General features: G+C 45.7%; 1 protein-coding gene across 4 annotated transcripts; it reads right to left on the reverse strand.

The window, feature by feature from the left end:
- Nucleotides 1-1220: 1220 nt before the first annotated feature.
- SETD4 (SET domain containing 4) lies at nt 1221-23210 on the reverse strand. 4 transcript variants are annotated; one of them, XM_073668381.1, is made up of 11 exons: nt 23104-23210; nt 19579-19668; nt 15871-15966; nt 11625-11662; nt 10687-10775; nt 9924-10236; nt 8071-8245; nt 7792-7873; nt 6168-6248; nt 3141-3264; nt 1221-1533 (listed from the first exon to the last, which is right to left on the reverse strand). In XM_073668381.1, the coding sequence occupies exons 2-11, from the start codon at nt 19640-19642 to the stop codon at nt 1405-1407; spliced, it is 1191 nt and encodes a 396-aa protein (XP_073524482.1). In that variant the 5' UTR covers nt 19643-19668; nt 23104-23210; the 3' UTR covers nt 1221-1404. The 4 variants fall into 4 exon arrangements, with proteins under 4 accessions (XP_073524482.1, XP_073524479.1, XP_073524480.1 ...); XM_073668378.1 differs by having other exon boundaries at nt 9807-10236; XM_073668379.1 differs by lacking the exon at nt 23104-23210 and adding an exon at nt 22917-23088 and having other exon boundaries at nt 9807-10236.
- Between the last annotated feature and the right edge of the window lie 87 nt (nt 23211-23297).

The raw sequence follows: 23297 nt of genomic DNA on the forward strand, positions 1-23297 counted from the left end.
TCCCCCTCCTGTACAATGACTGATAACACCTCTATATACAGTAGATAACACAGAATCCACCATTCACAATAGATGATGTCACAGCCCACCTCCTCCTCCTGTACAATGACTGATAACACCTCTATATACAGTAGATAACAGAGGATCCACCATTCACAATAGGTGATGTCACAGCTCACCTCCTCCTCCTGTACAATGACTGATAACACCTCTATATACAGTAGATAATACAGGATCCACCATTCACAATAGGTGATGTCACAGCTCACCTCCTCCTCCTGTATTTCTATTCTAAATAGTGAAATAAAAATATATATATATATCAAAAAGTTTTAAAAGATAAATTTTACATAAAAACCTAAATAAATAATAGATAATATTCTGATGACACTTTCCCTTGAAGTCTATGTATTAAGGAGCCGCCATGGTCAAGTGTCATACGCTGCAGAGACACCTAAGTATCATGATGGTGCGGTCACCCCTGTCCCATGGCATCAGTGTGAATAAAGACCTCAGGCTGCGATCAAACTTGCAAAAAAATAAATAACTGAAGTTTGTGCATTTTACAGTCGCGGAAATGGGACTAAATGAAAATGTAGAAAAAAAAAAAGGTAAAAAAACCCACTAATGCATAGTTTTTAAATAAATCAATTTTCTTTATAAAAGTCATAAAAACATATACAAAATATACAAATATAAACACACACTCGTCTGTAACTGCACAATAAAGTCTTGTACTCACTGCTAAATAAAAATAAATAAAAAAAAAATGGCAAAATTGTTTTTTTTACTGTGCGCCCCGTTTTTACCATGATGGTACAAATCAAACGCTGCCATATCTGCTTATAATAATACCACTTTTCTCAAAATTGTTACCGGCCTTAAAGGGGTTCTCCATTACAATAAGATTGAAGGGGTATTCCCATCTCTAAGATCCTATCCCAATATGTAGTAGGTATAATAATAATAATATTAGCAAATAGCTTCAATTAGAAATGTAGTATAGTTCTTCTGATTCGCTATGTTGCTTACCCCATGTGCAGGGCATTGCAGTAGCTTATATAACCATGGTTACGACCGCTAGCAACTAGCTGTCACTATATAATTGGTTGTAACCATGAATGCCTAAGCTATTGCAATGCCCTGCACATGGGGGTAAGCGACATGGCGAATCAGAAGAACTATACTACATTTCTAATTGGAGGTATTTGCTAATATTATTATTATTACACCTGCTACATATTGGGATAGGATCTTGGAGATGAGAAAACTTGAGTAGTAGTGGAGAACCCCTTTCAAAGGGACTATTATCGCTATGACCCAATTGATCGCTAGCTCCCCTAGTGGCGGCCATGCGTAAGCAGAACTGCTCCATCCACAGGGGCGTACACTGCTGCTGGAATTTCAGGTCGTGTCGTCACCATTCTGTAGGATATCGGCCGATGATGTCAGAATCTCCTTTTCTTCTCGTCTTAAAGCTTCCACTAAAACAAGGTGAGGATCTGCTCTCTTCTTGCTTTTCTGACATGAGATCTGAAAAAATAACATTGTGAGAGCGACACATTACTGCAGCATTCAGGAGGGCAGATGAATATTGGAAACAGCACAGCGCAACTACCTCCAATTAGAAATGTAGTATAGTTATTCTGATTTGCCATGTGCAGGGCATTCTAGTAGCTTAGGTATCCATGGTTACGAACACTGGCAACTATCTGTCACTATATGAGTGGTCGTAACTATGCATACCTAAGCTACTGCAATGCCCTGCACATGAGGTAAGTGACATAGTGAATCAGAAGAACTATACTACATTTCTAATTGGAGGTATTTGCTAATATTATTATTACACCTACTGCATATTGGGATAGGATCTTGGAGATGGGAATACCCCTTTAATATACTTGTATGAGGCCTTGTTTTTGTGGGATTATTTTTTTTTTTTTCTCATGGTAACATTATTGGGTACATCCAGTATATTATTTTTTTATTTTTATTTTTTTTTATGATTTCAATGTGATAAAATATATTTTTTTATACTTTTATATCACATTATTCACCAATCATCTTAAATAATGTAATAGGTTTATAAAATGGGCTGTGACGGACATGTCGATACCTGATTTGTGTACATTATTGATTGCTTTGTACTCGTTATAAAATAAAATGTATTACACGTAAAAGAATTGTGTGTTTTTTTTTTTCTTTTTAGTCACAGGTATTTTACTTAATCTGATCCCAGGCTTTTGCTAATTAATCTGACAGCACCATGATGTAGGGGAAGAGTCCCTGATTCCAGTGATGTGTCACTTACTGGGCTACTTGTCGTAGTTTCAAATAAAATAAGTGTTTTATCAGCAGGAAATTATCTCTACAATTCTAGTTTTCTCCTAGTCCAACCACGCCCCCCCCACCACTGATTGGCAGATTTCTGGATATGCATAGAAAGCTTCCAATCAGAGGTGTGGGCGGGGTTACACAGAGCTCAGCATTCCGAGAACTGATAGAGCTGCAGCAGGGAAAACAGGGATTTTATCAAAAGTACAGCAAGCAGCCCAGTGAGTGATACATTGCTGGAATCAGTGTCACTGCCCCTACATCATGCTTACAAAGACAAACCTGGTGACAGATTCCCTTTAACATGTTTTTTGTTTTTACGTAACAAGGTACATTCATATATACATATGGGCAAGTAAATTAGCCTTAGTACTAATGAGTACATAGTTTGTGTTTAGGCCTTAAAGGGATTGTCTGGTGAAGAACAAGTTATCTCCTATCTATCGTTGATCGGTGATGGGAGGGTATTATCTCCTGTTATCCCAGTTATTCCTTATGGGGCTGCAGAGCTTTTCCCGAAAGCCTTGTAGAGATTGAAAGAAAGGGCGGCCGGGCATCCTGTCTATCACGGGGCATAAAACTTCCCTGATCTACCGATCGGTGCGAATCCCAGTGATCCAATCAGCAAGTTATCCCCTATCATGTGAATAGGTAATCACTTTATTTCACACAGAATCCCTTTAAGGGGTTAATCTCATAGAGCCCCTTAAAAGTCGAAAAAAGCTACATTTTTTTCAAAAGTGTAATATCCCTTTAATTTGGCAGAAAAAAAAACAAAAGAAAACGTCCCATTTTTCCTGACTCACCTGGTCCGCAGCTCGGGACGTCTGTTCTAGTAAATGGAGGCAGATTTTCCTCGCGAGCTCCACAGAGGACCGTTCACAGGACTCCGAAACAAAACTTCCCAGAAGAACTTTTTTCCAGCACGGGCTGAACTCAAAACACGGAGGGGATAAAATAGCATGGAAAAAAAATGGGGAAAAAATGACTGAATTTATTTTTATTTCATTAATTTTGTATTTTCTCTGCAGAAAACATTACATGTTCCAGTAAGAATAGTCTGTAAGGTACAACGCCTACAACCAGGCTGGAAAGTGAGGACGAGTCCGGGATAAACTAGATGATTTACAACCAATTTAATTATTATTACTACAATCCCCTTCACTCTGGCATCCACTGATCGCTGGCACTGTATACCGCAATATGGTAACCCTACGGTGTATAGAAAACATAGCAGTGTGGCTGCGCTTCACAGGTGCACAAAGATGGCGGCAATGGGCAGCACTTAAAGGGGCTTTTTAAGACTCAAATTTCCTGTTGGTTCAGGAAACAACACTTGCACATTAACAGCATCAGATCCAGGCTCTATATTTTGTATTAAAGCATCTAATGAGCGTGTGCAAAAGTCATTCTTAAGCAATGGGAGGAGGTGAGTTGTGACATTGTTTATCTACTGTATATAGAGGTGTTATCAGTTATCCTACAGGAGAAGGTGAGCTGTGACATCACCTATTGTGAATGGTGGATCCTGTGTTATCTACTGTACATAGAGGGGTTATCAGTCATTGTACAGGAGGAGGATGAGGTAAGCTGTGATATCACCTATTGTGAATGGCTGATCCTGTGTTATATACAGTATATAGAGGTGTTATCAGTCATTGTACAGGAGGAGGATGAGGTGAGCTGTGATATCACCTATTGTGAATGGTTGATTCTGTGTTATCTACTGTATATAGAGGTGTTATCAGTCATTGTACAGGAGGAGGAGAAGGTGAGCTGTGACATCCCCTATTGTGAATGGTTGATTCTGTGTTATCTACTGTATATAGAGGTGTTATCAGTCATTGTACAGGAGGAGGATGAGGTGAGCTGTGATATCACCTATTGTGAATGGTTGATCCTGTGTTATATACAGTATATAGAGGTGTTATCAGTCATTATACAGGAGGAGGAGGAGGTGAGCTGTGACATCACCTATTGTGAATGGTGAATCCTGTGTTATCTACTGTATATAGAGGTGTTATCAGTCATTGTACAGGAGGAGGAGGAGGTGAGCTGTGACATCACCTATTGTGAATGGTGGATCCTGTGTTATCTGCTGTATGTAGAGGTGTTATCAGAAATTATACAGGAGTTGGAGGTGAGCTGTGATATCAATTATTGTGAATGGTGGATCCTGAGATATCTACTGTATTACTGTATATAAAGGTGTTATCAGTCATTGTACAGAAGGAGGAGAAGGCGTCATTGTATTTATGCCTCTGATGATAACGAGACTACTGTAAACTCTTCCTGAAAAGCCCCAGTGGCCAGTGTGAAAACTGAAAGAATATTAACTTTTTTTTTCTTTTTCAATAAACATCATGATATAGAAAACCAATTGGCAAAAAAATACATGCAGCACAAAATCTGATTAAAACAATAGGTCATTTTTTGATTCCACATTTCCCTTTCAAGATACAAACTTTGCCATTAAAATTATCTCACTGATGGAGTCACAGGAAACTCATTCTGCAGTCAACTGTTCTGTGCAACACGGAAGGGCTGATTCAAGACTGATGTAGCGCTCGCACTATGCCAACAATGGTAGAGATCAAGGCGGCAGATTAATTAAGAGGCAGGTCTCCTGGACACGCCCCTGTCCCGGCCCCCGGCTCCTCGCCAGCTCCACCCATTTTGGAGATGATGCAAAACTAGCAGAAAAAGGTGCAAAATGTGTGCAAACAATTTACAACTTTTCAAAGCTTTTACGCCACTTTTCTGGCAAAAAAGTTTTGATGAATCGGACACAGAGTCTGTAGAAGCCAAAAAATAAAAAAAAAATTGTAATGAAACTATTGCATAAATCATTTTTATCCGAAAACTGCAAGCTAAAAATAAAATTTTTCCTATCCTTTAACTCTTTCTGGTTCGGTGTGGGTCTATGGACCATCCTCAGGGGCAGCTGGTATTTGCCTCTATCATTGGCAATCGGATCAAAGGACAAATAAAAAAAAAAAAAGCTTAGAATGTAAAAAAAAAAAAAATTGTCAAAAAAAACAAAATTTTCTTTTACAAAGTTCTGAATTGTTTTTATCTACTAAAATCTAAAAAAAAAAAAAAAACTATACAAGTTTGGTTTTTGCCGGAATCGTACTAACCCGGAGAACCATTCTACCAAAAAATTGTGGTTTTTCACCATTTCACCTCACTTGGATTTTTTTTTTCCATTTTTCAGCACATTATATGGGAAAACGCACACGAGTCATTCAAAACTAAAACTCGCCCCCCCCCCCGTGCCACAACACCCCCCCCCCAAAAAAAAAAGCAAAAAACAAGCCCTCATATGGCGACATGGACGGAAAGATAAAAAAAAGTTATGGTTTTTGGAAAAAGAGATAAAAGAAAAAAAAAGGAGCAAAAAAATAAATAAAAGCAACGATGGAAAGTTGTTAAGAGCTGAGTAACAGTGGTTAAAATGATGCTGCAGAACCTCTTTTTGGCTGAGAAGCTGTAGATTCATGAAAAGATACCTTCTGCGATAGCCGGGGTGTATATTAGAAGGTGCATTACTTTAGCTGTTGCAGTATACACTTTAGCTGCTGCAGAACCTCTTTGAAAAGAGAAGAGAAATTTCTATGTCAGTCACTGACTGGTTGAATTAACAACCATTCGTCTTAATTAAAGAGGTTCTGCAGCAGATGGTGAGACATTAGAACAAAGTATCTCAAAGCACATGGGCATTTATTGGTCCGATGGGTGGGGGGATTCATACTGATCGCAGACTCGGTAGAAATCATTATCTGGTGAAGGTAAAATTCAGAATATTCTCAGAAACAAAAGGCATTTCCTACAATTCATCAGCTCCGAGGCTCAGGAGTCGGCACGCCGTCAGGAGCCTCCAGGAGGGACCGTCCAGTCCAAACGTCAGATTCCTGGAAGGAGACAAACCTATGACAGACTCTAATGGATAACAAGAAATTACTTCCACCACAAAATACCTCCTGGAGATACGAAAAAAAGGTTGTTGGATGCTTAACAGCGTGGCAGGCCAAGCTAAGCATTGGGCTATGAGAAGTTAGACAAAGGATGTTCCAGCACCTATTGTGCAGGCCAAATACTGATAAAGTGGAAACTCCCAATTAAAAAGTGCAGATGAGACGATACACAGCTGACAGGGAGCTGGGGGAGGAAAAGGGTGATCTGCTACCCAACTAAAGAGAATATTTTAGCATGTTCCAGCACCTATTGTGCAGGCAGAATACTGATAAACTGGAAACTCCCAATTAAAAAGTGCAGATGAGAAGATACACAGCTGGCATGGAGCTGGGGGAGGAAAAGGGCGATCTCCTACCCAACTAAAGAGAATATTTTAGTTTAATTTTTCATATCTATAAAAAAAATAATTATCACTAAGACCCAAGGTCAGACTCCTACTTCCTGTTCTTCACATTGACATTAGCAGCAATAGACTCAGTCAGACCCTTCTTGCTTATATAGACGCATTATCTGAGCATGCACTAATCAAGGCAAGGTTAATTGTGAAGGGAGGAGGTGAGCTATGACATCATCTATAGTAAATGGTGGATCCTGTGTTATCTACTGTATATAGAGGTGTTATCAGTCATTATACAGGAGGAGGAGGAGGTGAGCTGTGACAACACCTATTGTGAATGGTGGATCCTGTATTACCTACCGTATATAGAGGTGTTATCAGTCATTGTACAGGAGCAGGAGGAGGTGAGCTGTGACATCACCTATTGTGAATGATGGATCCTGTGTTATCTACTGTATATAGAGGTGTTATCAGTCATTGTACAGGAGTTGCAGGTGAGCTGTGACATCACCTATTGGGAATGGTGGATCCTGTGTTATCTACTGTATATAGTGGTGTTATCAGTCATTGTACAGGAGGAGGAGGTGAGCTGTGACATCACCTATTGGGAATGGTGGATCCTGTGTTATCTACTGTATATAGAGGTGTTATCAGTCATTGTACAGGAGGAGGAGGAGGTGAGCTGTGACATCACCTATTGGGAATGGTGGATCCTGTGTTATCTACTGTATATAGAGGTGTTATCAGTCATTGTACAGGAGTTGCAGGTGAGCTGTGACATCACCTATTGGGAATGGTGGATCCTGTGTTATCTACTGTATATAGTGGTGTTATCAGTCATTGTACAGGAGGAGGAGGTGAGCTGTGACATCACCTATTGGGAATGGTGGATCCTGTGTTATCTACTGTATATAGAGGTGTTATCAGTCATTGTACAGGAGGAGGAGGAGGTGAGCTGTGACATCACCTATTGGGAATGGTGGATCCTGTGTTATCTACTGTATATAGAGGTGTTATCAGTCATTGTACAGGAGGAGGAGGAGGTGAGCTGTGACATCACCTATTGGGAATGGTGGATCCTGTGTTAACTTTTTAAGCAATAGGAAATTTTCTTATGACAAAAGAGGACGATAGGAACTTACTCTAAAAAGCCATTTTCTTTAAGCAGTGACCATTTCTTCTGTAATTGTTTGTCTTTTCTGGACACAAACTGCAGAATTGTATCTACAATATAAAGAATAATGATAGATAGATAGATAGATAGATAGATAGATAGATAGATAGATAGCTAGATAGATAGATGATAGATAGATAGATAGATAGATGATAGATAGATAGATAGATAGATAGATAGTACAGCACCATGCAATCAATGGTGCTATATAAGTATATAATTATAGATACACTGACATTATTCTCACCTTCTGTCACATACACACTTTGATGAGGATTGTTAGCTGCAGTAAAGCCGTACTCCAGGAGGAGGCGCTGGTTATCATGATGCCCGTAGCATATAAACACCTGCTCATAGTTCTTATAAGGGACCATTGTCCTTATCTCGTAGCACCGACTCTTCTCATTGAAAGCTGCTTCCACCTTATATAAAAAGAGTAAATTAAAAAGTCAGAATAATGATAAGATCAAAGATCATACGCAGCGCTAGTCCGTACGCTCTCCATACGCAGCGCTTGTTCATATCCATACGCAGCACTCGTCCATACGCTCTCCATACGCGGCGCTCATCCATACGCGGCACTCGTCCATACGCTCTCCATACGCGGCACTCGTCCATACGCTCTCCATACGCAGCACTCGTCCATACGCTCTCCATACGCGGCACTCGTCCATACGCTCTCCATACGCGGCGCTCGTCAATACGTTCCCCATACGCGGCGCTCGTCAATACGTTCCCCATACGCAGCACTCGTCCATACGCTCCCCATACGCTCCCCATACGCGGCACTCGTCCATACGTTCCCCATACGCAGCGCTCGTCCATACGCTCCCCATACGCGGCACTTGTCCATACGCTCCCCATACGTGGCACTTGTCCATACGCTCCCCATACGCGGCACTCGTCCATACGTTCCCCATACGCAGCGCTCGTCCATACGCTCCCCATACGCAGCACTCGTCCATACGCTCCCCATACGCAGCACTCGTCCATACGCTCCCCATACGCAGCACTCGTCCATACGCTCCCCATACGCAGCACTCGTCCATACGCTCCCCATACGCAGCACTCGTCCATACGCTCCCCATACGCAGCACTCGTCCATACGCTCCCCATACGCGGCACTCGTCCATACGTTCCCCATACGCAGCGCTCGTCCATACGCTCCCCATACGCAGCGCTCGTCCATACGCTCCCCATACGCAGCACTTGTCCATACGCTCCCCATACGCGGCACTCGTCCATACGCGGCACTCGTCCATACGCTCCCCATACGCGGCACTCGTCCATACGCTCCCCATACGCGGCACTCGTCCATACGCTCCCCATACGCGGCACTCGTCCATACGCTCCCCATACGCGGCACTCGTCCATACGCTCCCCATACGCGGCACTCGTCCATACGCTCCCCATACGCGGCACTCGTCCATACGCTCCCCATACGCGGCACTCGTCCATACGCTCTCCATACGCGGCGCTCGTCAATACGTTCCCCATACGCGGCACTCGTCCATACGCTCCCCATACGCGGCACTCGTCCATACGTAGCGCTCCTCCATATCCATACAATCTCCATACGCGGCACTCGTCCATACGTAGCGCTCCTCCATATCCATACAATCTCCATACGCTCTCCATACGCGGCGCTCGTCAATACGTTCCCCATACGCAGCACTCGTCCATACGCTCCCCATACACGGCACTTGTCCATACGCTCCCCATACGCGGCACTCGTCCATACGTTCTCCATACGCAGCGCTCGTCCATACGCTCTCCATACGCGGCGCTCGTCAATACGTTCCCCATACGCAGCACTCGTCCATACGCTCCCCATACACGGCACTTGTCCATACGCTCCCCATACGCGGCGCTCGTCCATGTACTCCCCATACGCGGCACTTGTCCATACGTTCCCCATACGCGGCGCTCGTCCATGCACTCCCCATACGCGGCACTCAGTCTGCCATGTAGTCTATGGGTTACCTGCACCCCTACACTGTGGTTCAGTAAATCTAAATATGGCGCCAGAGCGTATACATCCTGCTCCGCAGTAAAACATTCCCTCTGGCCGTGATTCTTATACACCGTCCTGGTATTCACCGTGCACCAGGCCCACCGCACAGCTTCATAGGTCAGTATGTCCTCCAGGATCTCGGGAAACAATGGATTCAGGGACCGGAAGAACGGCTGCGCTGAAGAGAAGAGTTCCTGAACGGCGCTCCGCTGCTCCACGGCTTTATGTTTAACAGGATCGGGCAAAAAATTCACGGTCTCCGCTTCCCAGTAAACTGGACAGTCGTAGGCACTGGGTAATACATCCAAGTACGGCTTCCATGGGGACCGTTCTCCTATGTGCCTCTCCAGGACCAAAAATGTGCACAGAGCCAACAAAGGGGACACAGGGGGGCGCCACCTAGCCAGAAACATAATAAGTAATAGCGTTCCTTGGACGTACCACTGATGTAACTTTCCTAAAAATAGTAATTAAAAATTTCCTACCGTTTTGTGTTTTTAGCTCCTATGCAGACCTTTGTGTTTCCATGGTAACAGACTACAAACAGAATCTATAGACACATTTTCTTCTATCTGTCCCCTACTTCTTTCTAAGGTACAGATAAACTTAGCGGATGGACAGAAAGGATTAAAATTGCAGAGTCAGATTATGTTTGTTGTCTGTTACTATGGAGACACATAGTTCTGCATTGGAGCTGCAGAGACCAAAAACGGTAGGAATGGGAGACACATTGGAAGAAAAACAAATGTCTTTGAAAAAGGACACATCTCATCCAAGTCAATGGTGAACATAAGTGGTCCTGTCACCAGAACAGGTACCAAAGCCAACATGGAGTCATGAAATCCTCACCTGCGGATGTACTTGCCAAGGTAACTGGAGAGGACAGTGCTGGTGGTGAGCAGACAAGACTCTGGTAAGGAAATGATCAGCTCTCCTGGCTGAGAAAAGAACAGAAATCAGCGGAAATTGAGTCTCAGGTCTCATAAAATTATTTTTTTTTTCCTAAAATCAGGGCAACATAGTTGACAGCGAGCCATGGGGTTGGCCACTATTGAGGTCTTTTTTTTTTACTTAAATGCATGTATTGTTGGCTAAAAATCATTTTTGCAGTTGGGTGTCATTAAAAATTCTGCACTGTTTGCCTTCTAAAGCCTCTATGTTGTACTGACTATTGCTGGCTGCAGAATGAGTTATCTGAGAATCTATCAGTGAGCTCATCCTAATGGTCTAATGACAAAGTTTCTAACATTTATCTTTCTTTTCCTAAGTTCTTCTCAGCTGATTTATGACCACAGACGGCATCAAAGTTGAATGTGCAGGAAATAAAAGCCAAACGGTGAAACATTAGTAATGAAACCTGCTTTTAAGCCCCAAATACATGCATTTCAGTAAAAAAAAAAAAAAAGTCCCCATAATTGGACAACCCGTTAAATATTCCTGTCTACATAAATTATCCCCTATCCACTGATAAGTGTCCCACCGATGGCATCCCCGCTGATTATCACAATGGCGGACTTGTCTCCAATGTTCTCATCGATCATGACCAGGAGGGGCTGATTTGAGCCGCTCATGTGACTGACGCTTCATTCAATCCCTCCTGGTCTTGTCGCCAGGGAAGAACGAGGGGCATAAGGTTTTGGCAATCGGAGATGTTCTTAGTGGTTGAACCCACACTGATCTAATAATTACCACCTAACTAGTGGATAGGGGATGATTTATCTAGACTAGAATACCACTTTAATTCCATATTCTATATAAATTATTACTGTAAGAGTATCATCACCGACCTGCAGCCGCTGAGCGCTCATCAGCCCCCTCCCTGTATCTGGAAGACAACGAAAATCAGGAGTTAGAAAGTGTGAAATCAGAGAAGAAGCAGAGGAAGGCAAGCAAGAAGGGGAGGATCAGACTACACGGGGTTTGTTTGTAGTCTGTAACCATGGTGACACAATGGAATGTCTAGGAATTGCATAGTCAAAGTGATATGTGTAGCGTCTGCGTCTCTGCCTCCTGCCAGGCAGAGACGCCGATCCCCTCACCGCCACGGTCCCGGTCCAGCGTCCTCCAGGTCCCCTGCTGCTGCCCTGCGTGCGCGCACCTCACGCAGTTTCCCGGGCACTGTGCTTAGGGTGTGCGCGTGCTCCCTCCCTCTCAAAGGGGCCGTGCGCGCCATCCTAAAGAGTCCCCAGCCAATGGTCGGAGGACTACTCCTATTTAAAGCACCTCCTCCAAAATGGAAATGTCTATTCTCCGTGCCCGCCAGCCTGTCTATCTGCCGTGCCCGCCAGCCTGTCTACCAACATCACCTGTCTGTCTACCGGCCGTGCTCATCTGCTGTACCTGTCAGCTTCAGCCATTTGACCCATGGGAGTTGCCTTCTCTCACACAAGGTCGGTCCCAGAGTGGCACCTGGTTCACCTTCCTGGTCCCTCCTTGGTTCACGGAGTCGACTAAGCCACCGTGTGGCCAGGGTAAGCACTTAGACACACCCCTCTGGTCCCTCCTTGCTTCACAGCACAGAGGTTCCACCACCTGGACCCGTAAGTTTGCACAGGCTATGGAATCCGGTGGCTCCCAGGCTCCTTCGCTCTCAGACCTGTACCAAGAGGTCTCTCGCCAGAGATCCCAACAGGATACTATCCTGTCCTACCTGCGGACAGTCAACTCCCGCCTGGATGTGCTGTCCACCCAGACTGTGTCCGCCTCTAACTGAGCGGCACCCGCTCCGGCGGCACCTCAACCCAGTGGCTCTGTGGCATCCGGCTTTGGACCCCGGCTATCTGCTCCTCCACATTTTGGTGGTGACCCTGCCCTATGTAGGGGCTTCATAAATCAGTGCACGCTGCACTTTGAACTCCTGGCACACCAGTTCACCTCCGACCGGGCCAAGGTGGCATTCATCACGTCTCAACTCACCGGAGAGGCGTTGGCGTAGCTTAACCCTCTGTGGGAGAGGGGGGATCCTTTGGTGTCCAATCTCAAGTCCTTCCTCGAGGCTTTCCGGAATGTGTTCGATGAGCCTAGACGAAAATCTTCTACTGCCTCCGCTCTTCTCCGACTCCGCCAAGGGAGTCTCTCTGTGGGACAGTATGCCGTGCGTTTCCGAACCCTTGCATCTGAACTTGCCTGGAACAATGAGGCTCTGGTGTCCACCTTTTGGGAGGGCCTTTCCGGACAGATCAAGGATGAGCTAGCTGGTCGTGACATACCTCTCTCCCTGGACGACCTGGTGTCATTAGCTACCAGGATTGAGCAGACCTCCCTACCATTTCTGGGGTATATCATCTCTGAAACCGGACTGCGGATGGATCCCGAGAAGGTGTCTGCCGTCTTAAAGTGGCCCCGACCTGAGGGGTTGAAGGCTATTCAGCGGTTTCTGGGATTCACCAACTATTACTGTCTCTCCATTCCTCATTTCTCCTCCTGGACTGCTCCCATCTCTGCTCTCACCCATAAAGGAGCAAATCCCAGAGAATGGTCTTCCGAGGCGGAGAATGCCTTCGTCTCTCTTAAACAAGCCTTCTCCTCCGCTCCAGTGCTGCACCGTCCGGATTGCAATAAACAGTTCTTCCTGGAGGTTGATGCCTCTTCCTCCGGGGCCGGATCAGTGCTCACCCAGAAATCCTCGTCCGGGCGAATGGTGTCTTGCGGCTTCTTCTCCAAACTCTTCTCTCCGTCCGAGCGCAATTACTCCATAGGAGATCGTGAACTGCTAGCCATCAAATTAGCGCTGGAGGAGTGGAGCTACTTGCTTGACGGGGCTCTGAACTCGGTGGTCATCTATACTGACCATAAAAACCTTGCTTATTTGCAGACCTCCCAAAGACTAAATCCGCGTCAGGCCCGCTGGTCTTTATTCTTTGTTCGATTCTGCTTCACTCTTCATTACCGTCCGGCAGACAAGGACAGTAAAGCCGACACTATCCCGTTCATTTCTGTCTACCGACCAAGAGGAGGAGCCTCTACACATCATTGACCCCTCCAGAATAATGACTGTAGCTCCGTTCGACCTGTCTCATCTACCTCCTGGTAAGACCTTTGTAGCGGCTCAGGATCGGAAGAAGGTCTTACTCTGGGGTCATTCGTCCAAACTGGCTGGTCATGCCGGCCAGAGGAAGATGCTTCTGCTCATTACCAGACATTATTGGCGGCCCACCCTGCGCAAGGATGTTGCAGATTTTGTCGCGGCTTGTTCCTCTTGTGCACGTAACAAGATACCTAGGCACCTTCCAGCCAGCCGTCTCCTTCCTCTTCGCGTGCCTTCCGCTCCGTGGCAACATACTGCAATGGATTTCATCACGGATCTTCCTGTATCGGCCGGTTGTACTGTCATTTGGGTGGTCATCGACCGCTTCTCCAAGATGGCTCACTTCATCCCTCTGCCTGGTCTTCCGTCTGCACCTGTGCTGGCTAAGGACTTCATCTGTCATATCTTCTGTCTCCATGGCTTACCCCTCCACATTGTCTCGGACCGGGGAGTTCAGTTCACTTCTCGCTTCTGGAGAGCCACGTGCAAGCTGCTGGATGTCACTTTAGATTTTTCTTCGGCCTATCATCCTCAGTCCAGTGGTCAAGTGGAACGTATCAATCAGATCCTTATCAGCTTTCTTCAGCACTTTGTCAACGCTCACCATAGCGATTGGGTAGAGCCCCTGCCTTGGGCCGAGTTTTCCTATAACAACCATGTGAGTGAGTCCTCTGCTAAGTCTCCGTTTTTTGTGGTTTACGGTCGACACCCCCGGATTCCGTTTCCCTTCTCCGCTTCAGTGGACAATCCTGCCGCGGATTCTCTCGTCAGTGAATTTTCAGCGATCTGGGAGGACACTAGGTCTGCGCTTCTTCAGTCCTCTAAGCGGATGAAGAAGCATGCTGATAAGAGATGTCTGGATACACCTCTATTCCATCCGGGAGACAAGGTCTGGCATTCCTCCAAATATGTCCGTCTCAAGATACCATCATACAAGTTGGGTCTGCGGTTCATCGGTCCGTTCGAGATTCTGAACCAAATAAACCCAGTGGCTTACAAGCTGAAACTCCCGGTCTCCTTACGGATTCCCAATTCCTTTCACGTGTCTCTCCTCAAACCGGTTGTCCTTAATCCTTTCTCTGATGATCCAGGTAGCACTCCAGCTCCAGTCTCCGCTGAGGACGTCTTTGAGGTAGAGAATATTTTGGCCATCAAGAGGGTAAGAGGAAAGACTTTCTTTCTTGTGCATTGGAAGGGGTTCGGTCCTGAAGAGAGGTCTTGGCTTGGGAGCCCAGGGAGAACATTCATGCCCTCGTCTTCTTGCAAAATTTCTTTGGGGCCTAAAGAAGATGGGGTGTAAAGGGGGGGGGGTACTATAGCGTCGGCGTCTCTGCCTCCGGCATGGCAGAGACGCCGATCCCCTCACCGCCGCGGTCCCGATCCTGCGTCCTCCAGCTCCCCTGCTGCTGCCCTGCGTGCCCGCACCTCGCGCAGTTTCCCGGGCACTGTGCTTAGGGCGCGCGCGCTCCCTCCCTCTTGAAGGGAGCTGTGCGCGCCGTCCTAAAGAGTCCCCGGCCAATGGCCGGAGGACTACTCCTATTTGAAGGTGCTTGTGCAAGATTGTTGTTTGTGTGCTAACACTCTCCTCAGTCCTCAGGTCCCTGTGCCCGCCAGTCTGTCTATGAGCCGTGCCCGCCTGCCTGTCTATCTGCCGTGCCCGCCTGCCTACCTGTATCACCTGTCTGTCTACCGGCCGTGCTCATCTGCTGTACCTGTCAGCTTCAGCCATCTGACCCGTGGGATTCACCTGCTCTCACACAAGGTCGGTCCCAGAGTGGCACCTGGTTCACCTTCCTGGTCCCTCCTTGGTTCACGGAGTCGACTAAGCCGCCGTGTGGCCAGGGTCGGTCAAGGTAGGCACTTAGTTACGCCCCTCTGGTCCCTCCTTGCTTCACAGCACAGAGGTTCCACCACCCGGACGCGCATCATTCGGGACAGATTGGTAGCACACAAAGGACCTCCACTCCAATATGGCGGCTTAGCTTTATTATCTTCATCATTTTTACCTGGAAAATGTGCCGTCCTCAGGCGCTTGTCCCGAAACCCTCTTTCCTTCATCCACCTCATCAGCTGCACATACTGCCCCTCATGACTCAGGTTCACTAAAGGTAACAACAGGAAAATGGTGAAAAAAAAAAATACGTAATTTTACCGTTGTCTTTTGGGTTTTGTTTTTACCACTTTCACTGTGCCATAAAAATGACCTTTGTTCCAGGGGTCATTATGGTCTTGGTGATAACACTTTTCTATAGGCTCTTTATGTATTTACTACATAAAGGAAAAAAAAATAATACCCACCCTCCCCCCCAATAAAAAAAATGGTCTTCAGTTGCCATATTCTCAGAGATTTAATTTTTTATTATTATTATTATTATTATTATTATTTTACTGGCAATGGGTTTGTTTTTATGTTTTTAGCTGGGCCGCTGTAGTTATACCATTTTGGGTTTTAGGTGGCTTTATGATCGTTTTTCATTTCTTTTTTTTTTTTAAGAAATTCTTCAGCAATTCTGCCATTCTGATTTTGTTTTCAGCATTCACACTTTGGTATAAAACACTTACACGCTTACACACAATACCAAATATGTTAATTGTTTAATTTTTTTAAATTTCACTATTTAAAGGTAAGAAAAAAAGGAAGGTCTGATTTAAACTATATTTTTCTTTTCTTTCTTATATGTTTTTTTGCATTCTAGATTTTTTATTTAGTCTCCTGGAGGGACTTAAAACTGCAATCGCTTGGTCGCCTATACCAGGGGTCCCCTACCAGCGGCTAGTGAGCCCCATGTGTCTCTCCAGCCCCTGATGTGTGGCTCGTGGCTGTATGCTCTGGCGAGTGCCATGCTCACCTGTATTGGTGTCCACAGGGGCACTATTGCTTGGAACTCAAGGCAAGTAGGACAATATTAGAGGGGTTCTCCAGGACTTTATATTGATGGCTTATCCTTAGGATAGGTCATCAATGTCTGATTGGTGAGGGTACGACACCCTACACCCCCGCCGATCAATTGTTCCCGGGGGCAGGCCAGAAAAGAGCGTGCCGTGCAGCTCCATAGCTGAGCAGTTCCGGACGCCACCGACACCGGAAACATTTGATTGGCGGGGGTACCGGGTGTCATACCCCCACTGGTCAGACACTGATGACCTAAGGATAGGCCATCAATATAAAGTCCTGGCCAATCCCTTCAATTGATGAGGGACACCTGGAGCAGAATGACTTTATAAGTGCCGTGCAGACTATTACGTCTTTATAAGGGGGCACTCAGGCATTATCACATTATAAGAGTGCACTCTGGGCATTATCACATTATAAGGGTGCACTCTGGGCATTATCACATTTCAACACCTGGCAAAAATTATGGAATCACCAGGCTCAGAGGATGTTCATTCAGTTGTTTAATGTTGTTGAAAAAAAGCAGATCACAGACATGGCACAAAACTAAAGTCATTTCAAATGGCAACTTTAGGGCTTTAAGAAACACTAAAAGAAACCAAGATTAACATTGTGATACTCAATAAGGGTAATTTTTTTCAGACCAAGCAGAGGGAAAAAATTATGGAATCACTCAATTCTGAGGAAAAAATTATGGAATCATGAAAAACAAACACACAAAAGAACACTCCAATACATCACTAGTATTTTGTTGCACCACCTCTGGCTTTAATAACCGCTTGCAGTCTCTGAGGCATGGACTTAATGAGTGACAAACAGTACTCTTCATCAATCTGGCTCTAACTTTCTCTGATTTCTGTTTCCAGATCAGCTTTGCAGGTTGGAGCCTTGTAATGGACCATTTTCTTCAACTTCCACCAAAGATTTTCAATTGGATTGAGATCCGGACTATTTGCAGGCCATGACATTGACCTTATGTGTCTTCTTTCAAGGAATGTTTTGACAGTTTTTGCTCTATGGCAGGATGCATTATCATCTTGAAAAATGATGTCATCATCCCCAAACATCCTTTCAATTGATGGGATAAGAAAACTGTCCAAAATATCAATGTAAACTTGGACATTTATTGAAGATGTAATGACAGCCATCTCCCCAGTGCCTTTACCTGACATGCAGCCCCATATCATCAATGACTGTGGAAATTTCCATGTTCTCTTCAAGCTGTCGTCTTTATAAATCTCATTGGAACGGCACCAAACAAAAGTTCCAGCATCATCACCTTGCCCAATGCAGATTCATGATTCATCACGGAATATGACTTTCATCCAGTCATCCACAGTCCACGATTGCTTTTCCTTAGCCCATTGTAACCTTGTTTTTTTCTGTTTAGGTGTTAATGATGACTTGTGTTTAGCTTTTCTGTATGTAAATCCCATTTCCTTTAGGCGGTTTCTTACAGTTCGGTCACAGACATTGACTCCAGTTTCCTCCCATTCGTTCCTCATTTGTTTTGTTGTGCATTTCCTGTTTTGGAGACATATTGCTTTAAGTTTCCGGTCTCGACGCTTTGATGTCTTCCTTGGTCTACCAGTATGTTTGCCTTAAAAACCTTCCCATGTTGTTTGTATTTGGTCCAGATTTTAGACACAACTGACTGTGAACAACCAACATCTTTTGCAACATTGCGTGATGATTTACCTTCTTTTAAGAGTTTGATAATCCTCTCCTTTGTTTCAATTGACATCTCTCCTGTTGGAGCATTGATTCATGTCAGTCCACTTGGTGCAACAGCTCTCCAAGGTGTGATCATTCCTTTTTAGATGCAGACTAACGAGCAGATCAAATTTGATGCAGGTGTTAGTTTTGGAAATGAAAATTTACAGGGTGATTCCATAATTTTTTCCCTCTGCCTGGTCTGAATAAAATTACCCTTACTGAGTACCACATTTTTAATCTTGATTTCTTTTAGTGTTTCTTAAAGCCATAAAGTTGCCATTTGAAATGACTTTAGTTTTGTGACATGTCTGTGATCTGCTTTTTTTCAACAACATTAAACAACTCAATGAACGTCCTCCGAGCCCGGTGATTCCATAATTTTTGCCAGGGGTTGTATGAGGGGGAACTTGGGGTATTGTTACTTTTTAAGGGGGTCACTGTGGGCATTATCACATTATAAGGGTGCACTCTGGGCATTATCACATTATAAGGGTGCACTCTGGGCATTATCACATTATAAGGGTGCACTCTGGGCATTATCACATTATAAGGGGGCACTTGGGGCATTATCACATTATAAGGGGGCACTCAGGCATTATCACATTATAAGGGGGCATTTGGGCCATTGTTACTTTTTAAGCGGGCACTCAGGCATTATCACATTATAAGGGGGCACTTGAGGCATTGTTACTTTTTAAGGGGGCACTCACAGCAATATTACTTCATAAGGGGGAACTTGAGGCAGAAGTATTTTATAAGATGCCACCAGGGTCATTATTACTTTATATGAGGGGTACTGAGGGCATAATACTTGATAAGGGGCCACTTCTGGCGTAAGTACTTTATATGGCGGCACTGATGACATTGCTACTTGATAATGGGGGCATATGGGGCATAAGTACTTTACGGGAGCCTTCGATAGTCATAGTTCAGCCCTGTTCATGACCCTCATGGGCTTTGTGTCCCCTGAATGTCCTGGACCCAGATACCAGTATGACTACACAATTGGCTTATCATGGAGATGTCACCAGTCGGTGTAGGGGGAATTAGTCTGTACTTCCCCCAGGGGCCGGGAATGGTGTGGTGCTATATGAGAATCGGTTACCTGTGGATGTTCCTAGAAATTTTTTCTTCCTCCGTCTGCCCGTCCGCCCTCGTTTAGGATTCATTTTCAGTCTTCACACTTCTTTGGACCCTTTAATAAAATGCAGAAGACAAATATCAGCTTGTGTCCCTCGTGCAGAAGTACGCAGCCTTCCCGCCATTTACACGTTTAGGTTGAATTCTCACAACTGTCAAGACCTCTGCTTGCTGTCAAAAAATGAGATTTGATATGACAGACGCTTTCCCTTTCTCCATCTGATGGCTGTTACGGTTTATAGATTTAGTGCAGTTTACATCCTTCGCCAAGTCCTCATATACATTATTTTTGGGGGGTTTATTTAAAAGGATTGTCCAGCTCTACATTTATTTGGAAACCCCGAGCATGTCCTGGAATGAAATATACAAACTAGAGCAAACTCTGATGAGCATTTCTATTTGCACTGCCCCAGTCCGGCATACACTTCTCACTGATCCACAGTTCTTTGCCGGATTTTTCATTTCATAATCGCTAAATGTTTTCTGTTGGTGAAAGGTCCGGACAGCAGACGGCCGGCTCATCACCCGAACTCTTCTTCTGCGGAGCCATGTTGGTGTGATGGAGGCAGTATGTGGTTTACCATTGTCCTGCTGGAATACACAAGGCCTTCCCTGAGGTAGATGTTGTCTGAATGTAGTGAATGTTGTTCTATAACCTCTATATAATGTTCAGCATTGATAGCGCCCCTACATGTATGCGCTGCCCCTGCCATAGGCAATAATGTCATCCATACATCACACATGCAGAACTGTGCGCTGATAACAAGCTGGATGGTCCCTCTCCTCGACAGCAAGGCGGATGGTCCCTCTCCTCGACAGCAAGGCGGATGGTCCCTCTCCTCGACAGCAAGGCGGATGGTCCCTCTCCTCGACAGCAAGGCGGATGGTCCCTCTCCTCGACAGCAAGGCGGATGGTCCCTCTTCTCGACAGCAAGGTGGATGCTCCCTCTCCTCGAAAGCAAGGTGGATGCTCCCTCTCCTCGACAGCAGGGTGGATGGTTCCTCTCCTCGACAGCAAGGTGGATGGTCCCTCTCCTCGAAAGCAAGGTGGATGGTCCCTCTCCTCGACAGCAGGGTGGATGGTTCCTCTCCTCGACAGCAAGGTGGATGGTCCCTCTCCTCGAAAGCAAGGTGGATGGTCCCTCTCCTCGAAAGCAAGGTGGATGGTCCCTCTCCTTCGACAGCAGGGTGGATGGTCCCTCTCCTCGACAGCAGGGTGGATGGTCCCTCTCCTCGACAGCAGGGTGGATGGTCCCTCTCCTCGACAGCAGGGTGGATGGTCCCTCTCCTCGACAGCAGGGTGGATGGTCCCTCTCCTCGACAGCAGGGTGGATGGTCCCTCTCCTCTACAACAGGGTGGATGGTCCCTCTCCTCTACAACAGGGTTCATGGTCCCTCTCCTCCACAACAGGGTGGATGGCCCCTCTCCTCCACAACAGGGTGGATGGCCCCTCTCCTCCACAACAGGGTGGATGGCCCCTCTCCTCCACAACAGGGTGGATGGCCCCTCTCCTCCACAACAGGGTGGATGGCCCCTCTCCTCCACAACAGGGTGGATGGCCCCTCTCCTCCACAACAGGGTGGATGGCCCCTCTCCTCCACAACAGGGTGGATGGCCCCTCTCCTCCACAACAGGGTGGATGGCCCCTCTCCTCCACAACAGGGTGGATGGCCCCTCTCCTCCACAACAGGGTGGATGGCCCCTTTCCTCGACAGCAGGGTGGATGGCCCCTTTCCTCGACAGCAGGGTGGATGGCCCCTTTCCTCGACAGCAGGGTGGATGGCCCCTCTCCTCGACAGCAGGGTGGATGGCCCCTCTCCTCGACAGCAGGGTGGATGGCCCTCTCCTCGACAGCAGGGTGGATGGCCCCTCTCCTCGACAGCAGGGTGGATGGCCCCTCTCCTCGACAGCAGGGTGGATGGCCCCTCTCCTCGACAGCAGGGTGGATGGCCCCTCTCCTCGACAGCAGGGTGGATGGCCCCTCTCCTCGACAACAGGGTGGATGGCCCCTCTCCTCGACAACAGGGTGGATGGCCCCTCTCCTCGACAACAAGTTGGATGGTTCCTCTCCTCGAAAACAAGCTGGATGGTCCCTCTCCTCGACAAACTGGATGGTCCCTCTCATCTTGAGTCTACAGGAAACGGCGTCCGTGGTTTCCATATAGAAATTTTCACATTTTTATTCCTCCGACCACATTTTTCCTCTGTCCATTATAAATTATCTTTGGCGCCGAGAAGACGGCAGCATTTCTGGATTGTGCGGATATTTGGCTTCTTCTTTACATGACAGAGCTGTTTACTTCTATTTGTAGATTGTACAGAACTGTGATCACAGACAATGATTTCTGGATTATTCCTGAGCCCACGCAGTGATTTGCACCCCGAATCGTACCTGTTTCTATTGCAGCGCCGCCCGAGGTCCCGTAGAACACAAGCATCCAATATTGACCATCGACCTTGTGCACATGGATTTCTCCAGAATCTTTTGATGATATTATATCCTGCAGACGGTGGGATATTCAAAGTCTTAACAATTTTGCGTGGAGGAACATTTTCCTGAACTTGTTCCACAATGTCTAGATGCAGTTGTTCACAGATTGGTGACCTCGGTCCATCTTTGCCTTTCTATACAGTCTGAAACTTAGATGAAAATGGACCCTCCGGCTGTTTTTCATTAGTACCCACTTACAGGGTTGACAAAAGGCTGGAAACTTATCAACTTTTTTGAGATGTGTCGCCGCCATCAATCTCTAAATTAATTAATTTTATCAAATTAAATGGGAAAAATGTCCAACGTTCACCTTCTGTTTGATGTTCTGCTGTGAATAAGATATGGCGAATCATTAATAATGTATTTCTATAGCGCCAACATATTCCACAGCCCTTTTTATCTTTTTAATCATTGCATTTTACACTGCGGCCTGACTTTTTTTTGGAATTGAGGTTGTATAAAAAAAAAAAAAAGTTACCAAAAATATCTGAAAAATGGATATACACAATACAGATGAAAAGTGGTCTATTTCTGGATGGAAAAAAAAATAACAATTTTTTCATATGGCTGCCAGAACCTGGCTTTGGGAAAGACTCATAAGCACAGCCATAGCTTCTTGTCCATATTACAGACGCATAGCCTGTCCTGGCCGCTACAAATGTGACAAATGTGAACTAGCCCTAAGGCTTGGTTCAGACGGCCATATGAAAACAATAAAACAATGGGCCAGTCATTCCCTTGTACTGATCCGTTTGGCATCACCCATGATTGCTTCTGCCCCCTCTATCACATGCACCCCCTATAATCACACCTATGGCTCCAGTCTGTCACAATGTATTCAGTCTTACACCATTCTCCACAGCAAACCCCATGTTTTGGCTGATTGTCTACAGACTGTAACAATGTAACAAACTCTCAGCTGTGGTCACTATCTTATTTCGCGCTATATAAACCAGACAAGAACATGGCAGGGGAATAATGCAGGAAACAAAGCTTACATCCGCCGCAAGCTGAAGCTAAGGACTCCATGTGGGGGGACAAGCCCTGTGCTTCCGGGTCTGCCTCTTCCGCCGAGACGTCTCATTGGATAACGCTGTTTGACGTCACGGACAAAGCGTTACAAGGGTGAAAGTAACTGTTTCACGCGGTCTCTTCAGTATGTCCGCAGTTTACGGGCGCCATCTTGCCGGCG

This window comes from Phyllobates terribilis, unplaced genomic scaffold (assembly GCF_046119375.1).
Source record: "Phyllobates terribilis strain yellow unplaced genomic scaffold, ASM4611937v1 Scaffold_2__4_contigs__length_985480577, whole genome shotgun sequence".
Lineage (NCBI taxonomy): Eukaryota > Metazoa > Chordata > Amphibia > Anura > Dendrobatidae > Phyllobates > Phyllobates terribilis.